Raw genomic sequence first — 17,637 nt, 5'->3', positions numbered from 1 at the left:
AGACAACAGGGTCTCCTAGGTCCAGCCAGCCAGTGAGACAGCAGAGGCCAGCTGGGTAACCCAACAGAGGAAAAGCTAAGTGTTAAAGTCTGGGAGGGGCACGGATGGGCAACCAGACAGGACAGGTCATCCTGGAAAGCTAGCCAGGCAGCAGGGGGCTGCCCTGCGGTACTGGACAGATGGATAGCCAAATGGTGGTGGCGGGGAAGCCTATCCAGGACAGAGAGACAGCCAACCAGACGACAGAAACTGCTCCAGATAAATGAACAGCCAGCCAGACCACAGGGATCGGCCCAATAGATATCTAGGTGACAGGTTTCGGACAGAGAAGGGGAACCTATCCCTGACCCACAGACAACCAGATGGCATAATTCACCCACTACAGCCGGGGGCCAGAGAGTCGGCGGGGATTCACCGCACCTCCTGGCCCACGCCCCCAAGCCCCTGCAGGGAGCCCTCCGCCCAGGGCGTCCCACAGGGCCCGCCTCCCTGTCCCCGTCCCCGTCGCGGGCACGCAAGCGCCGCAGTTACGCCGGCGGCGCAGGACGCGCCATTCCCGGTCCGCCCTCCGCGCCCTAGGCCGCCGCCTGCCCGCTGTCGCCGCCCCGCTCGCTCACCGGCCCACGAAGTTCTCGAGCACCGAGCTCTTGCCGGCGCTCTGGCCGCCCACCACGGCGATCTGCGGCAGGTCCAGGTGGCAGCTCTGGCCGATGGAACTGAAGGCATCCTGCAGCTTGTTGACCAGCGGGATCAGCTCTTCCATCCCGCGGTTGCCCATGGCGCCGGCGGCCCCGGCCCGAGAGCCCAGCGCTCCCCGCCCACCCTTGGCCCTCGACGATGCGGCCCCGCGGCGTCCGCGGCCGTTGTTCCCCGCCCGCCCGGGCCTCGGCGCGACGCCCGCTCCCGGCTCGGCCTCACGGTCGCCGCCTCATCCGGTTCTCAGGCGACACCCGACCCAAGCGACCTCCCACCCGGGCCCTGGGGCTGCGCCCAAAGCCTTCGCGCCACTTCCAATTGGTCGGCCGCGCTGTCACTCGTGCACACAAGCCAATGAAAGCGAAGCACGGGCCTACGGACAAATGAGTCTTCCCCCTGGGGACCTCCTCTCGGACTCATTGGATGAAAGAACTGTCGCTATTGTGCTAGAGCCAATAGCGGCGGGAAGCGAGTTATCCAGGCCCGGAGGCGGTGTTTCGGGAAAAGGCATTTTGGCCCCGCCTATTAGGGGCAGTTCCAGGATAGCAGGAACATCCGCCAATCTTATTGGCAGGGAGACCGCCAGTCAACAAAGCTGGCCAATGATACTAGGGATCGGCTCTTAACCACGGTCTGTCACTTGACGCTACCTAGTTCCCTAAAAATTTCCCATTGGTTTATATAAATATCACCCCGTTCCATCAGCCAACAAGTCAAGAGAGTGGGACTTAACCTCCGAATCTTGACTCTGATTGAAAACCGTACCTGTCCATCAAAGAACCTCCTCCCGTTCTTGCTTGTGATTGTCGTGTCTACTGGAGTCTTCCGGAGCAGAGGGTAGGCCCGCAGTACTCGCCAACGCGCGCCACCTCCTGGTAGGACGCAGTGGTGATCGTCACTTGTGAGTTTCTGGGCTCTAGAGAAAACTATAAGTCCCAGAATGCGTCTCGGGCCCGGGCTTGCAAATCAGCTCCCTGCGCGGGGTCCCAATGCACTTTGAAGATGAGAGTCAGGCTGTTAATGGTTCCTAGGGAGAGGCAGTCTAGCCCGGCCTCGCTGGCTCCCACTTTCATTCCTATTAAGTCGTCTCCGTGCCTTTGCAAACGCTGTGCTCTCCCCTAGGAATACCTTCCGCTCACGCCTGTCTTGATGCGGCTAACGCTCCAACGTTGTTCCCCTGCCTCTTGAACTTCAGCGCATCTTGGATCTTTTTGAGTACGCAATGAAACTCAACGGACCCTTTCCCCAGGAAAAGACAAGTTATTTTGCAGGTAACGTTGGGGGTTCTGGGAACTGGGAACTCTTGACCACTTGGAAAAGAGGCCGGGAATAGGTGGAACGATTTTAAGACAAGTGATTTGATTATGCTGGGCATAGATAGGCCAGAGAGAAACGGCCCCGTAAGGAGCTAGCAGCAAAGGAGGTGGGGAAGTAGTCTGACAGAGCGGGGCGGTAACAGGGGAATGGAGAAAGAAGGAGTAGGAGGGTGGCAGAGTGGCCAAAGGTATATGCCTGCTCCATGACCCAAAACTACTAGTCTCAGAGATAGGCAAAAAAGACTGACAATGTTTGGCACTGCAGCCTTGACCACGATCACAGAAACCTGGAAACACCCTAACTGCTCATCCATGGAGCTCATTAAATAAATACTATGCAGCAGCCGTAAACAAGATTGAGGAAGTTTTCGTGTACTGACGTGTAAACAATTTGAGATATATTAAGAGAAGGGAAAAAAGCAAGGTACAGAACTGCATGTAAAGGATGCTGACATTCATGAAAAAATGTACACATGGAAAATTTATGGAAGAATACACAAATTGATAAAAGTAGCTGCATTTTTATGATATTTGAATTGTAGATCCTACACGTGTTACTTTTTCAGTTTAAAAAACTGTAGCTTCTAAGAGCACCACCAGCTCTGTAATTGGCCATATCTGGATTAGATCCTAGACCTGTTTATTTGCTGGGTGATAATGACCAAGTGACTTCATTTCTCAGTTTCCTCATCTGTAAAATGGGGAACCATAACGTTGCAAGAATTAAATACACTTGACGACCATTTAGAACAGTGCCAGGCACAGTACAAGCACCTTCTAGATGACACATATTATCATCACTGTGTTTACTGACAACTAGATTAAGCCACATGTCTGAAGAGTCAAGGTCAAGAACCAGAGCTTTGGAGCCCAGCTGCTTCTTCCTTGATGGTGACCTTGGCAAGTGACTTCCCCCTCTCTGGACCTGTTTCCCCACCCCCAGGATGGCTGGTGGGCCTGAGCCACAGGAAAGGAATGCAGCTCCCACTCTGGGCACTTCCTACATGCTCAGTTTCCAGATACCAACTGCTGCTATGGTTACTTGTTATTATTATCAATTGGGGGTGGGGGGGACGTGGGCCCCAGTGACACTCAGACCAGGAAGGGGACCTAGACAGGCCACCTCCCCAAGAAGACACAGACACACTCTATGTTATAATAAAAATAAAATTAAAAAATCCTTCAATATCTCCCATCCCCTCTCTCCCTCCCTCCCCCAAGCGGGGTCAACCCAGTGTGATTCCCACAGAGGCCAGGGCTTCAGTGGCCCAGGAGGGACAGAGGGTGGGGTCCCCATACATGGTGCCCATAAAGTCCCTCACGAAGTCGGGGAAGCGCTTCTCCACAATGCTGGCACGCACAGTGCTCATCAGCCGCAGCTGCAGGGGGGGGGGTCAGCAATCAGCCACCAGCATAGGGGAGACCCCCATCCCCCTTGCCTCACCCCTCCCAGCTACAGGCCCACCTGATAGGCGATGTTGTGGACAGTGAGGTGGTGCAGGGCCGCGGTGTTGTCGCTATGGAGCAGTGTGTGCAGGAAGGCCCGGCTGTGCCTGGGGACGGAAGGAGGGGGCTCAGCAGTGCCGGGTCCTTCCCCCCTCCCTGCCCTCCCCCTGCCCCCAGGCTCCGTCCTCCCCTACTTCTGGCAGGTGGGACAGGCACACTCTGGGTCTATGGGGCGGAAGTCTTTCTCATACTGTTTCTTCTTCAGCTGCAGGTTCCCCGTGGGCACCAGGGCAGAGCCAAAGCGCTGGGGGTGGACAGGGGGAGGGGAAGGTGGGTCAACCAGGTCTTCCCCCCACCTTGGCCCCCGCAATCCCTCTCCGGTCTTTCCCCTGCCAAGGGCCTCACCGCTGTCCGTGTGGGGAAGACGCAGTCAAACATGTCGCATCCGAGAGCCACGCAGACCACCAGATCAGTGGCATAGCTGGGGGTGGGGCCGTGGGGGAGGGGAGCAGAGAACCTCAAGCCCTGGTCACATACCCAGGGCCCCCCTCCCCAAGACTGGCACCCTCAGAACCACCCCCAGCAGAGGGCCATGTCCTCCTCAGTTCCCTCCCAAGCAGGGCTGTGTCCTTCCCCCTCCCCGACCCCCAGAGGCAGGGTTTCCCAGGCATCCCCTCCCCGCAGGCGGGGCTGTCTCCCCTCTCCTCCACATACCCGACCCCCATCAGGTATCGGGGTTTGTCCTTAGGCAGCCTTGAGGTGCTCAGCGCCACCATCCTCCAGAACTGGCCCTTGCTCTCACCCCCGCTCAGGCCCCCGATGGCGAAGCCTGGCACGTCTCTCTTGGTCATCTCTGGGGGTGCAGGGGCAAGGTCAGGGGTGATCAGAAAAAAGGAAATAGGCCTCAGTCTCCTCCTCTTCTTCCTCCTCACCCTCAGGGCAGACCCTGCCCAGACCTTCACAGGCCATCAGGAAAAGAGAATGTGACAGAGAGAGAGAGAGAATGTGTGCAGTGTGTGTGTGTCTGGGGGCTGCTGGTGATCTCAGCTACCATTTATAGAATGCCTGCTGCATGTCAGGGCCTCTTCTTCAATCCTCAGGAGAGAGGCCCAGGGCCCACACTCCCTTAGCTGAAACCTAAGATGAAGCCAGATATGTTTCAGAATTTTCCAGATTTTAGAACAGTGAACATCCTACATGCTGAAGAACAGCCTGTCATCAAACGCTGTTAACATCTTGACAGCAAAATGTGTAAAGAGTCCTAACAAACTGGGGTCAGTAAGTCTGGTCTTGCTACCAAATGAATTGCAAATTCTTGTGTGTTTTGGATATTAGAAGTGGGCAGGGGAATTCCCTGGAGGTCCAGTGGTTAGGGATCTGCACTTCCACTGCAGGGGGTGCAGGTTCGATTCCTGGTCAGGGAGCTAAGATCCCACATGCCTCGCAGTAAGACCAAAAAAAGAAAAAAAAAAGAAGTGGGCAATTAGGCTTCAGAATTGCAGGGCAGGGGCTGCAGATCTGCACTGTAGTTGAGGCATGGAGAGCTTAAACCACTGGCCCCAGGCCACATATGCCAGAGGTTGGATTCGAACCCGGGTCTAGCCTCAAAACCAAGACTTATCTCTGGCCCCAGCTGCCCAGTTCAACTAGTGGGGGAGGCCACAGCATTGACAAAGCAGGCCTGGTCTGGGGCTGGGTTTTGAAGCCGGAGTGAGCAGCAGAACCAACTGGGGATGAGTCATTCAAATGCAGCTTCCCAGGTCTGCCCTGGCCCCAGACTCCGACCCAGTCGCAGGGAGAGGCCGGGGGGTTCTGGTGCGGGCGAGCCTTAGAGCACCGGGAAGCACCACCGGCACAGTCCTTGTCAAACTGCAGGTGGCCGAGAAATGAATTTGATTTGATGGGACGAGATCAGGGCTGTTGCTGTTGTTTTTTTTTTAAATGAGAGAGAACAGAAAATATTGTATCAAAGAGTATCTCGTGTACAATGGTAAATGCTTCAGGAAGCCTTGGTTTCTGCTCTCATATATGTGCACACATCCAGAGCCATGACATGAAATGTACTTCTGACTGTGGGTTTCCATTAAAAAGACTTACTGGACCAGGGGTGGGGACGGGGACTGGGGGGTGGTGGGCAGTTAGAGGACAAAAGGAATTACAACAGGACAGTCTTCACAACAGCATACACTGATGCCAGGTGCAGGCGGGACACCTTGAACAAATTTTCCCATTTATTCCTCACTGCGATCCCATGACATTGGGAGTATGTTCCCATTTTACAGAGGAAGAAAGTGAGGCTCAGAGAGGCCAAGCCACTAGCCCAAGGATGCATAGCCGTGAGGCAACAGATCAGGGGGTTGGATCCAGCTGCATGGACTCCAGAACCCAGAGTCTTGCCCATGACACCTCACTGCCTTTGAGCCCCCATCTCTGCCTCCACTTTGTCTCCATGGCCATGGTCTTGGTTCAGGTCTCACTGTCACCCTCCCCCTGGGCAACTACTCCAGCTTCCTCTATGGGCCTTATGCTTCCTATCTCACTGGGATTTTTCTCCCACTCTCCCACTCAACAGCCTTCCATGGCTCCCCAGCACCTCGGTGTGCTGTCCCAGGGCCTCCACCATCAGCACAATGCCTCGGGCCCAACCCCTTGCTCCTGACTGCATGTCTCACTCCCCAGGGATGGAGCAGCTCTATGTATCTGTTAATGCTGTAGGTTCCAGAGCCCAAGGTCTGGGTTCAAGTCCCAGCTCTGCAACATGCACACTGTGTGGCTGGGCGTAAGTAACTTAACAGCTCTGTGCCTCAGTTTCCCCTCCTGTAACCTTGGGAACCTGGTAGTTTCCACCTTATAGGAGCTTTATGAAACCTCAGTGGGTCAGTCCATGACCAGCGTTTGGCACAGTGCCTGGTGAACACCCGAAAATTGATAGCTATTGGAATTTTTATTCTCCAAACACACTCTGCTCCATGCTGCCTGAGGGGCTTTGCTTCAGCTGTTCCTTCCACCTAGAGTGCTCTTTTGTCCATTAATAGCCACTCTTGGGCTTCCCTGGTGGCGGAGTGGTTAAGAATCTGTCCGCCAATGCAGGAGACACAGGTTTGATCCCTGGTCCAGGAAGATCCCACATGCCGTGGAGCAACTGAGCCCGTGCCGCACAACTACTGAGCCTGCGCTCTAGAGCCCACAAGTCATAACTACTGAACCCACGTGCCCCAACTACTGAGCGCACATGCTGCAACTACTGAAGCCCATGTGCCTAGAGCCTGTGCTCTGAAACAAGAGAAGCCACCGCGATGAGAAGCCCATGCACGCCACAACTAGAGAAAAGCCTGCACGCAGCAATGAAGACCCAATGCAGCCAAAAAATAAATAAATAAAATTTTAAAAAGAGAGAAAAAATAATAAATAAAAGTAGGAGTTGCAATATTAACATCAGAAAAAAAAATAAAATTCAAAGCAACCCACATCAGAAAAAACAAGGAAACTATTTTAAAAAATAAAAAACAAAAACACATAATAATCACTCTTGGGAACTCCCTGGCGGTCCAGTGGTTAGGACTCCACACTCACTGCGGAGGGCCTGGGTTCAGTCCCTGGTTGGGGAACTAAGATCCTACAAGCCGCAGCGCAGCCAAAAACAAAAAACAAAAACAAAAACCCAACTCTCTCAGCGCCATCGCATGCCAGGCCCATGTGGGGCTCTCTGCAATGGAAAAGCCCTGGTCCTGTTGGCACGTGGCTTTACCTTTGAGGCAGGTGGCCCGGAGATCCGCATCCAGCCCACCCTGGATGATGGCGAAGAGGTTCTGTTTGTCCGGCCGCTGATGGGCTGCAATGCACCGGTCCAGCCAGCGGATTGATCTGAAAGAGGACCCTGGTTGTAAACCACAGGGACTTGGTGAGGGGTGGGGAGACAAGGCCGCAGGACCAGGGTTCTCTCCCTCTCCCCCCCGACACACACACACACACCTGTACATGGCCTCTTCCACACGTGGCCCCGTCATAGTGCTGCTGACCACATCATCCAGCTGCATGATGATGTCTGAGCCTGGAGAGTGAGACAGGAACACAGTCACTGGGAAAGCCCCCACGTTGAGGACAAGCTGGACCCCAGAAGTCCCTCTCCAGCTCTTGCTGACTCCCATTTAACCCCCAATCTGCTTATACAGCAACCAGAGGAAGCTTTTCAAAATGCACATCTGATCTTGCCACCCCAGCCCCAGCTAAAACCCTGCCCTGGCATGTAGAATAAAATCCCATCTCGGGGATTCCCTGGTGGTCCAGTGGTTAGGGACTCAGCGCTTTCACTGCCGAGGGCCCAGGTTCAATCCCTGGTCGGAGAACTGAAACCTCACAACCTGTGTGGTGCAGCCAAAAAAAAAAAAAAAAAAAAAAAAAATCCCACCTCTGCAAATTTACCCTTCAAGAACAAAATGATGTGTGTAACAAGTGATTCTTCATAGTGTGTTGGGTAATAGCAAGATGGGAGTTCAAGTGTCACAGGGGTCTAGTTAAGTAAACCATGGTCCAGGCCTTAATGGAAGGTTCTTTCCCACAATTCCAAAATCCAGAAAATTCTCAAAATCATAGGATTTTTCTTATGCTTATGGCATCCTCATTTGGCAGCAAAACCTGAGACAGTTGTCATCTTTTTAAAAACCTCATTTACTGTGAAGGTTCATAAGTGTTAATGCAATAAAAGTGAAGTGTAGGGACTTCCCTGGCAGTCCAGTGGTTAAGACTCTGCACTTCCACTGCAGGGGGTACGGGTTTGATCCCTGGTCAGGGAACTAAGATCCGGCATGCCGCACGGTGCAGCCAAAAAAAAGAAAAAACAAATGGTTAAGATGGTAACTTTTATGTTATGTGTATTTTAACACAATTTTTTTTTTATTGAAAAAAAGAAGTGAAGTGTAATACCACAGGGTACTTCCCCAGACCCAATTGAGGTACTGTATAATAAATGGTATGTACCCTTTACTATCTTCCTAAAATGTGGGGATTCTGAATTCTGACACCTATCTGGCCCCAAGAATTTCAGATTAGAGACTGTGGACTTATAGGTTAGAAATCGCAAGGAAATATTGCCAAGATGTATCGTTATAGGAAAAAAGCACAGTGTACCACACTAGCCAAAGATGGGGTGATTTGAGAAGCAATAAGGATTTTAACTGCAATGGATTGAAACTTATCGAATACATTTAAACCCATGAGTTCATGGTGATCCTAAAAAACTAAACATTAGTTTGTCATTGCTAGAAGATGCTACGTAATCAACCCATGAAAACTAGTAAATGAGGGAAAAGAATGAATCCCACTCTTCCTGTGTGAACTAAACTGCTTGGTCTCCCAGGAGTAGGTGAGAGATGTTTCTCTTTACAGAAGTAATCTGGCTAATAAATGAAGAAAGGATGACAGAATTGGAACATCACCGGTTTGCAATTCCTAATAATGGTTCCAGGGGAGGAGCATGACAGCTCACTGGGAGAGACAGGCAGACATCAGATGCCCCCTGATGGACAGACACACTGTGAAGACTTCTTGCCAAAAGGAAGAAGGACTTGAATCTGACTCTAACCTCTAGATACAAGTACCAACCTACAGGAAATCTAGAGGGTGGAGGAAAACTATTACACGACACCCAGGGGATACAACCAGCAAAATTCAGACCCAGTGAAACACTATAGGGCAAAGTAACCAGTTTCTTCAAGAAGCAAATTGCTGGGACTTCCCTGGTGGTCCAGTGGTTAAGAATCTGCCTTCCAATTCAGGGGACGTGGGTTCGATCCCTGGTCAGGGAACTAAGATCCCACGTGCCGCGGGGCAACTAAGCCCATGCGCCACAACTACTGAGCCCACGCACCACAACTAGAGAGCCTGTGTGCTGCAACTACTAAGCCCACACGCTCTGGAACCTGTGCACCACAACTATAGAGAAGACCATGCACCTCAACGAAAGATCCCGCGTGCCACAACTAAGACCCGACACAGCCATAAATAAATAAATAAATAAATATTGTTTAAAAAAAGAAGAAGCAAATTGCTGGGGCATCCCCTGGCAGTCCAATCGTTATGACTCTGGGCTTCCACTGCAGGGTGCATGGGTTCCATTCCTGGTCGGGGAACTAAGGTCCCACAAGCTACGTGGCTCGGCCAAAAAAAAAAAAATTTTAATGAAAAAGAAAAAGCAAAGAAAAAAAGAAAAAGAAGCAAATTGCTAAAAAAAAAAAAAAATGGAATTGGAAGGCGAAACTATATGATATGTAATATATATAATATATTAAAAGAGACTTAAGAGATCTTTCAAACAACTGCAGTATCTGCACGTTATTTGGATCCTGAAGTAAACACACTGTAAGAAAAACTGACATTTATGAAACGACTGGAACGTTGAACACTGGCCAGATATTTGATGATGTTAATGAATTATTGTTAATTGTTTTTAGGTGGGATGATAGTATTGTGATTATGTTTAAAAAAAAAAAAAACTGTGGGTCTTCCCTCGTGGCACAGTGGTTAAGAATCCGCCTGCCAATGCAGGGGACACGGGTCCGAGCCCTGGTCTGGGAAGATCCCACATGCCACAGAGCAACTAAGCCTGTGTGCCACAACTACTGAGCCTGCGCTCTAGCCCGCGAGCCACGACTACTAAAACCCGTGAGCCACAACTACTGAAGCCCGCGTGCCTAGAGCCCGTGTTCCGCAACAAGAGAAGCCACTGCAATGAGAAGCCCGCACACTGCAACGAAGAGTAGCCCACGCTCGCCACAACTAGAGAAAGCCTGTGCGCAGCAACGAAGACCCAATGCAGCCAAAAATAATAAATAAATAAAATAAATTAATTTTTTTAAAAAACTCTGTTTTGGAGATACAAATTAAAATACTTATAGGTGAAGTGGTAGGACGTCTGAGATTCGGTTTGCTATAATACAGATGATCTACGGAGACTAAGAAGCTAGAAAAAGAAAACCAAAGCAAAATCAGCTAAAAATTTAAAAATAAACAAGATACATAAGATTGCAACTATCAAAAAATAAAATAAAATCAATGAAGCATATCTATTAACTAGTATGTTATTTGGCTATAAAAAGGAATAAAGTACTGATGCATGCTACAACATAGGTGAACCTGAAAAACATTATGTTAAGTAAAAGAAGCCATTCACAAAGACCACCTATTGTATGATTTCATTTACATAAAGTGTCTAGAATACACAAATCTATAGAGACAGAAAATAGATTAAATAGGGCTGGAGGAGGGAGGAATAGGGAGTGATTGATAATGGGTACAAGATTTCTTTTGGGGGAGATAAAAGTGTTCTGAAATTAGATTGTGGTGATGGTTGTACAACTCTGTGAATACACTGAAAACCACTGAACTGTACATTTTATTTTTATTTATTTATTTATTTTTCATCTTCTTTTTAAAAAAATTTTTTTTTTATCTTTGGCCACACTATGCAGCATGTGGGATCTTAGTTCCCCGACTAGGGATCAAACCTGTGCCCGCTGCATTGGGAGCATGGAGTCTTAACCACTGGACTGCCAGGGAAGTCCCAACCTGTACATTTTAAATGGGTGAATTGTCTGTATATCATATCTCAATAAAGCCATTAAAAAAAAAAAAAGAAGTCAACAAAACAGAAAACCAACAAATGAAGAAAATGAATAAGCCAGAAGTTGGTTTTTGGAAAAGATCAACAAACTCAAAATCAATAAACCCCTAACAGACATCAAGAAAGAAGAGATCACAAGTTTTTAACATCAGGAATGAAAAAGGAGACATCACTACAGACACTATAACATTAAGAGGTTAATAAGAGAATATTATGATCAACTTTATACCAAGAAAGTTGAAATAAAGTTCAAGGAATGGCCAAATTCCTTGAAAAATCCAACTTATCAAATCTGACCCAAAATGAAACACAAGATCTGAAGAGCCAAATCAAAATGTCAAATAAATCGAATTCATCATTAAAAACCTTACCACAACAAAACTCCAGGCCCAGGGGGATTTACTGGACAATTCTATGAAACATAACACCAATCTTAGGCAAATTCCAACAGAAAATAACATGGGAGAAGCAAAGTGGGCTGGGATACTAATGAAACATAAGGGCTGTGACCTGGTGATTGTTGAAGCTGGGTGACAGGTCAATGGGGTTGTGTCTATTTTGGTATATACTTGAAAATTTCCAAAATTAATAAAAATGCAAGGTACAGAAGAATGTGCCATAAATAGCATGCTCTCATCACAGAAAAAATAAGAATAGATTTGAACTTGCTTGTATTTGCATAAACTCTGGAAGAATACATAAGAAACTAGAAACAGTGGTGACTTGTGAAAGAGATGGATAGAATATAGGCATGGGAAGAGCACTGTTTCCTGCACACATCTTTATACAGAAATACATACAAAATGTTTTCTTGTTCAATGTTTTTCTTTAAAGGACAAACCAAAACTCACAAGGTCCTGTAGGACCTGTCCCCAACCTCCCTGTCCTCTCTACACACACACACACACACACACACACACACACACACACACACACACACACACACACACACACCCTCCCCCACTCGGCTCCAGCCATGCCAGTCTTGGTCCTGCTTCAGGTCCTTTGCACTGGCTGCTTCCTCTTTCCAGAACATACTTCCCCCCTTTGGACATCTAGTTTATTCCTCCTCATCCATAGATTTTAGGCCCAGGGCAACATTCCCTGAGCCTACAGACTGAATCATGCCAAAAGTCCTATGTACTTGGCCTTCACAGTCAGGGTCCCAACCTTTTATCTATTTGTGCCTTTAAAACAATTTTTTTTTTTTTTTTTGGCTGCACCATGCGGCTTGCAGGATCTTAGTTCCCTGACCAGGGATCGAACCCGTGCCCCCTGCAGTGGAAGCACAGTGTCCTAACCACTGGACCACCAGGGAATTCCCTAATAACTTATTTTAATAATAATATATAATTATTCAAAATGTTAAATGCACCCCCAATTTTAAAAAATACAACAGGATATTTGGTGAAAAGTCTCTTGCCCACCAAAGGAAGGATTACAAAGGGGCACAAGTAACCCTTTAGGGGTGATGGACATGTTCACTTGATTGTGGTGAAGGTTTCATGGGTGTATACATGTGTCAAAACGTACCAGAGGGTACACTTTAAATATGTGCAGTTTATTGCATGTCAATTGTATCCCAATTTTTAAAAAAAAGGAAAAGAATTTAAATGCTCCCTTTCTACCAGCTCTTCAGTTCCTTTCCCTCAGAGAACCTACACTACAGTTTCTTATTTTTCTTTCCTGAGATACCATATGCAAATAAAAGCAAATCATGTGTTTGGGGTTTGTTTTTTTTTTTCAATACAAATGGAAACATACAATGCACTCTACCCTCATTGTTTTTGGGGTTTTTTTTTTTCTCTTTTTTCCGCCTTTCTAATTAAGATGTTTTCAGCAATGCCTGTCTCCCTTTTGGACTGTAAGTTCCACGGATGGTATAGCACCAGCACCCAGGCCCATTGCTATAAGCAGAAGCCACAGAATCTGTATATAGAGGGGTCTAAAAGCACCAGTCTGTTTGAAAGATGGGAAGTTTTGAACCTGTTTCCATAGCACTTTATGAGATTGAGAAATGTTAATTGTCCTTATCAAGGAATAGGGGATATTGATGGAGATGGGAGGGGTCTAAAGCCTCCCCGATACCTCCCTTGTTGCCCCCATTATTTCAACATATCTTTGCCCAGCTAATTTACTATCTAAGAGAAACAGTAGCAAGAAAGATAATACTAAAAGCTACTATTACATGTCAGGCATTGTGATAAGAGATTTACTGACATTACATCGTTATTTTTGTGAACTATCCCCTCAGCTGAGGCTCAGGGAGGGGGAGTGACTTGCCCAAAGCCAAGCAGCACGAAGGGAGCAGGCCCGCCTCACCTCCACCTCCGAAGGGCAGGGGAAGGGGCGGCTCCCCGGTATCCACTCACCCAGCGCGTTCTGGATCTCTACGGATCTCTCGGGGCTCAGAAGGGTCTCGTCACCGTCGTAAGGGGAGCGGAAGCGGACGCCCTCCTCCGTCACTTCGGACAGGGACACCAGGGACACCATCTGGAAGCCGCCGCTGTCCTGAGGGAAACCCCACCGCAAGGCTGTCAAGAACGGGACTGGGAATATCCACGCCCAAGGAGGGTTCTCGGATCCCGGCGCTGACTCCGCCTTACCGTCAGCAGATTGTGTGGCCAATTCATAAAGCCGTGGAGACCGCGGGCTTTCTGGATCAGCTCGGGGCCCTGGGTTGGGGGAAGAAGGGTCAGGCTAGGGGTGAGAGCAACCCTTGGGGCTCATATTGGGGGCGACAGGGTTGGCCAACTTCCATCCTCGCTGGTCCCTCACGCCCAGCACAAGGCCTGAGCCACCCGGGACTCTCCATATGCGTTTTGTCGGTAGAGTTTGGGAGGCGTGCCCGGGTCTAGGGAATCTCCTGGGCTCCCCCACGCTTCGCCGCCGCCCAGCCCGTGGCACAGCCCACCCACCGGCCTCAGACCCAAATGGTAGGTGTTGCCCAGGCAGATGCGGCAGCCCAGCGCGTCCAGTTGCTCGGCCGTGATGCCCTTCATGGTGGCCTGCGTGCCCACTGGCATGAACACTGGAGTAGCCACCGGCCCATGTGGCAGCCGCAGCTCCCCTGCCCGGGCCCTAGAGCGGCTACACTCGGCCACCAATCTCATGATGCGCGGAGCCGACTCCAGGGAAGTCGGGCTGGCGACTGCCGCCATCTTGCCTGCCGGAACCACGTGGGCCGTGGGACACCCTGGGCGGCGCCATGTTGGCTGAGGTCACGTGGCGCGCGACGCGGGCCGAAGGTTGGGGAGAGCGTCAGATGAACCATGGAAACGGACGTCTGCGCGCTTGTCTCTGCGCTGCGCCCAGTTAGTTCCCACAGGCAGCACACTGCTGCGAAGTATTAAAATTGTCTTCGTTTGCAGGCCCATTCCTGCCAATTCCTCGAAGTAAAAGCCTCTCTAAGCTATAATTTTATCTTCCATCAAATGGGCCGAATAATAGTATCTAGACATAGGGACGTTGCGAATATTGAATGACAGGATGGATGTATATAGATTTTTAAACGGTGCCTGACGTAATCTTTTGTCAATTTTTTGGTTTTTTTTTGGCCGCCTCTCTCAGCTTGCGGGATCCTAGTTCCCCAACCAGGGATACAACCTGGGTCCTAACCCGTGGACCACCAGGGAATTCCCTCTTTTGTCTGTCTTGATCATTGCCTTGCTCCAAGGGCTTAGAACAGGACCTAGCACATAGTGCATACTCAATAAACATCAGTTTATTCAGTGGAAGAAGGAATCACAGATTTACAGAGGGAGAGACTGAGGTACAGAACCTGGTTACATTTATTCGGCCATTCATTTAGCGTATACATACATATATAATACAGCCCCACCAGTGCCAGCCTCCATGCCGCACAGGGGTGAGAGAGGATGGGTCACGGATTTATTAAGCACCGGCTGTGTCCCACTAATAATAATAATAACAGTATATATATATATTAATATTTTAATAATCTTATGGTTGGATGGAGCTGATATCTGTCCTAGCCAGCAGAGGGCGCGTTTGCCCCAAAAGCCTTCCTTTCGGGACCACCCGCCTAATGCCCCGCTGATCTCAGCAATAGCCTGACCTAGAAGCCTTGGGCTAACGCTGTTTCTCAGTGTGGTGGAGTCCTCACTGAGTCCACGTCTGGAAAACGCCCACCAATGAAGCCTACCTCAGAGCCTTTGAACTTGCGATTGCCATTGTCAGCAACACTCATCTGATATTCCCACGACTGGCTCATATATTCACAGTCAGTTGCTCCTGACTCCCCCAATCTTAAGAACCCTCCACCACCGATGACTTTATATCACATATCCTGTAATTGATATGATGCTTTTAAAAACCTCTATACAGGGCTTCCCTGGTGGCGCAGTGGTTGACAATCTGCCTGCCAATGCAGGGGACACGGGTTCAAGCCCTGGTCTGGGAAGATCCTACATGCCGCGGAGCAACTGGGCCCGTGAGCCACAATTACTGAGTCTGCGCGTCTGGAGCCTGTGCTCTGCAACAAGAAAGGCCGCGATAGTGAGAGGCCCGCGCGCACCGCGATGAAAAGTGGCCCCCGCTTGCCACAACTAGAGAAAGCCCTCGCACAGAAACGAAGACCCAACACAGCCATTAATTAATTAATTAATTAATTTTTTAAAAAAAAGAAAAGAAAAGAGCCTCTTATTCTACATTTAAAACAAAAAACAAAAAACCTCTATACAGGACTTCCCTGGTGGCAGTGGTTAAGAATCTGCCTGCCAATGCAGGGGACACAGGTTCGAGCCCTGCTCTGGGAAGATCCCACATGCCGCGGAGCAACTAAGCTCGTGCACTGCAACTACTGAGCCTGTGCTCTAGAGCCCGCGAGCCACAACTACTGAAGCCCACGCACCTAGAGCCCGTGCTCCGCAACAAGAGAAGCCACTGCAATGAGAAGCCCCCGCACCGCAACGAAGAGTAGCCCCGCTCGCCGCAACTACAGAAAGCCCGCCCACAGCAATGAAGACCCAACACAGCCAAAAATAAATAAGTTAAGTAAATAAATTAAAAAAAAAAAAGGGGGCTTCCCTGGTGGCGCAGTGGTTGAGAATCTGCCTGCCAATGCAGGGCACACGGGTTTGAGCCCTGGTCTGGGACGATCCCACATGCCGCGGAGCAACTAGGCCCGTGAGCCACAACTACTGAGCTTGCGCGTCTGGAGTCTGTGCTCTGCAACGAGAGGCTGCGATAGCAAGTGGCCCGCGCACCGTGATGAAGAGTGGCCCACGCTTGCCGCAACTGGAGAAAGCCCTCGCACAGAAGCGAAGACCCAACACAGTCAAAAATAAATAAATAAATTAATTAATTTAAAAAAAAATACTCCAGGGGACTTCCTTGGTGGTCCAGTGGTTAAGAATCCGCCTTCCAGTGCAGGAGACGAAGGTTCGATCCCTGGTCAGGGAACTAAGAACCCACATGCTGCGGGGCAACTAAGCCTGCGCGCCGCAACTACTGAGCCCACACGCTCTGGAGCCAGCGCTCCACAACTAGAGAGAAGCCCGCTCACTGCAAGGAAGAGCCCGTGAGACACAACGAGAGATCACACGTGCTGCAATTAAGACCCTATGCAGCCAACAAATAGATAAATATTTTAATATTTTTAAAAATAAATAAATAAATAAATAATAAAAGAAAATAAAATAACCTCTCCAATTACTTTCATGTTATGATAACCCTTAAATATTTTTGTATATCCCATGACTTAGAAATTTTCTGCCTCGTTTGTGTATATTTAGAAAACAACAAAAAGCTGGATTTTGTGCTTTTCCACCATTCCAATGATCTTTGCCTTTTATTGACAAGTTTAGTCAATTTACATTTATAATGGTTACCAATATACATTTATAATGGATCTGATACCATCTTTTTACAGGCTTTCTACTTGTAGCTTCTGTGGGGTTCTTTTGTTTGTTTTTTCTTTCCCATCTCTCTCTTTCTTTCTTTCTTTATTTATTTATTTAACTTATTTATTTTTGGCTGCGTTGGGTCTTCACTGGCCAGGGCTCGAACCCGTGTGCCCTGCATTAGCAGGCAGATTCTCAACCACTGCGCCACCAGGGAAGCCCTTTCCCATCTCTCTTGCCTTCTTTCTAATCAATCAAAAAAATTTTCTCAATTCATTTTCCCTCTTATTTTATGAAACTTTTGTGCACTTTATATTTTTGTGGTAGATGCTCTAGCAATTTTAAGTGGCATACTTAACAAATTATAGATTTTTACTTTTACCATGATCCCAATCAACATAAGACTTCTAGACAATTTAACTCAGAACACAGAAGACTTGTCTGTCCAGTGTTTGATATCTTGATTGGGGTTTTTTTCCTCACAAATTTGGCATTATTGTCGTTCTTGTTGTTTTATACAATCAATGCTTATAAATATATTCACATATATAACAATATCTTTGCTTATAACTTCTACTCACAGACCTCAGATCAATTTCTGTTTGTCAGAAGTACCTCTTTGACACTTTTTTCAATAATAAGAACCCTGCGTTGATAAACTTTCTAAATTTCTGTTTACTTAAAAGAAATTTATTTT

At 48.6% G+C, this 17,637-nt stretch overlaps 2 protein-coding genes across 16 annotated transcripts in view; both read right to left on the bottom strand.

Annotated features, from left to right (window-relative positions):
* DNM2 (dynamin 2) overlaps nt 1-925 on the bottom strand; it is a 92,710-nt gene extending 91,785 nt beyond the window's left edge. For 13 of the 14 annotated variants that reach the window (XM_082454901.1, XM_082454891.1, XM_082454892.1 and 10 more), the window contains exon 1: nt 618-925. In XM_082454901.1, coding sequence (XP_082311027.1) covers nt 618-778 — 161 coding nt within the window. In that variant the 5' untranslated portion in view covers nt 779-925. The remainder of the gene's footprint in view (nt 1-617) is intronic. The other variant, XM_082454893.1, reaches the window with a different exon arrangement.
* A 2,238-nt stretch (nt 926-3,163) lies between these two features.
* On the bottom strand, nt 3,164-14,306 carry QTRT1 (queuine tRNA-ribosyltransferase catalytic subunit 1). Of its 2 annotated transcripts, XM_082454939.1 has the most exons (10): nt 13,995-14,298; nt 13,683-13,751; nt 13,449-13,587; nt 7,431-7,509; nt 7,207-7,322; nt 4,173-4,311; nt 3,864-3,939; nt 3,653-3,762; nt 3,478-3,565; nt 3,164-3,391 (listed from the first exon to the last, which is right to left on the bottom strand). In XM_082454939.1, the coding sequence occupies exons 1-10, from the start codon at nt 14,235-14,237 to the stop codon at nt 3,239-3,241; spliced, it is 1,212 nt and encodes a 403-aa protein (XP_082311065.1). In that variant the 5' UTR covers nt 14,238-14,298; the 3' UTR covers nt 3,164-3,238. The 2 variants fall into 2 exon arrangements, with proteins under 2 accessions (XP_082311065.1, XP_082311066.1); XM_082454940.1 differs by lacking the exons at nt 3,653-3,762; nt 3,864-3,939 and having other exon boundaries at nt 13,995-14,306.
* Between the last annotated feature and the right edge of the window lie 3,331 nt (nt 14,307-17,637).

Source organism: Balaenoptera physalus (assembly GCF_965194825.1).
Source record: "Balaenoptera physalus genome assembly, chromosome: 3".
Lineage (NCBI taxonomy): Eukaryota > Metazoa > Chordata > Mammalia > Artiodactyla > Balaenopteridae > Balaenoptera > Balaenoptera physalus.
The sequence above is the reverse complement of the archived record's forward strand: the minus strand, read 5'-3'. Positions and strand labels throughout refer to the sequence as shown.

What these genes read in the sequence shown, in the direction of transcription:
- QTRT1 (XM_082454939.1), bottom strand. Translation starts at nt 14,237, where the DNA reads ATGGCGGCAGTCGCCAGCCCGACTTCCCTGGAGTCGGCTCCGCGCATC. An exon ending in ACCATTTGGGTCTGAGGCCG is followed by an intron (nt 13,752 to 13,994) that starts GTGGGTGGGCTG and finishes CCCCCAACCCAG; the next exon opens with GGCCCCGAGCTGATCCAGAA. An exon ending in CGATACCTGATGGGGGTCGG is followed by an intron (nt 3,940 to 4,172) that starts GTATGTGGAGGA and finishes CCCCACCCCCAG; the next exon opens with CTATGCCACTGATCTGGTGG.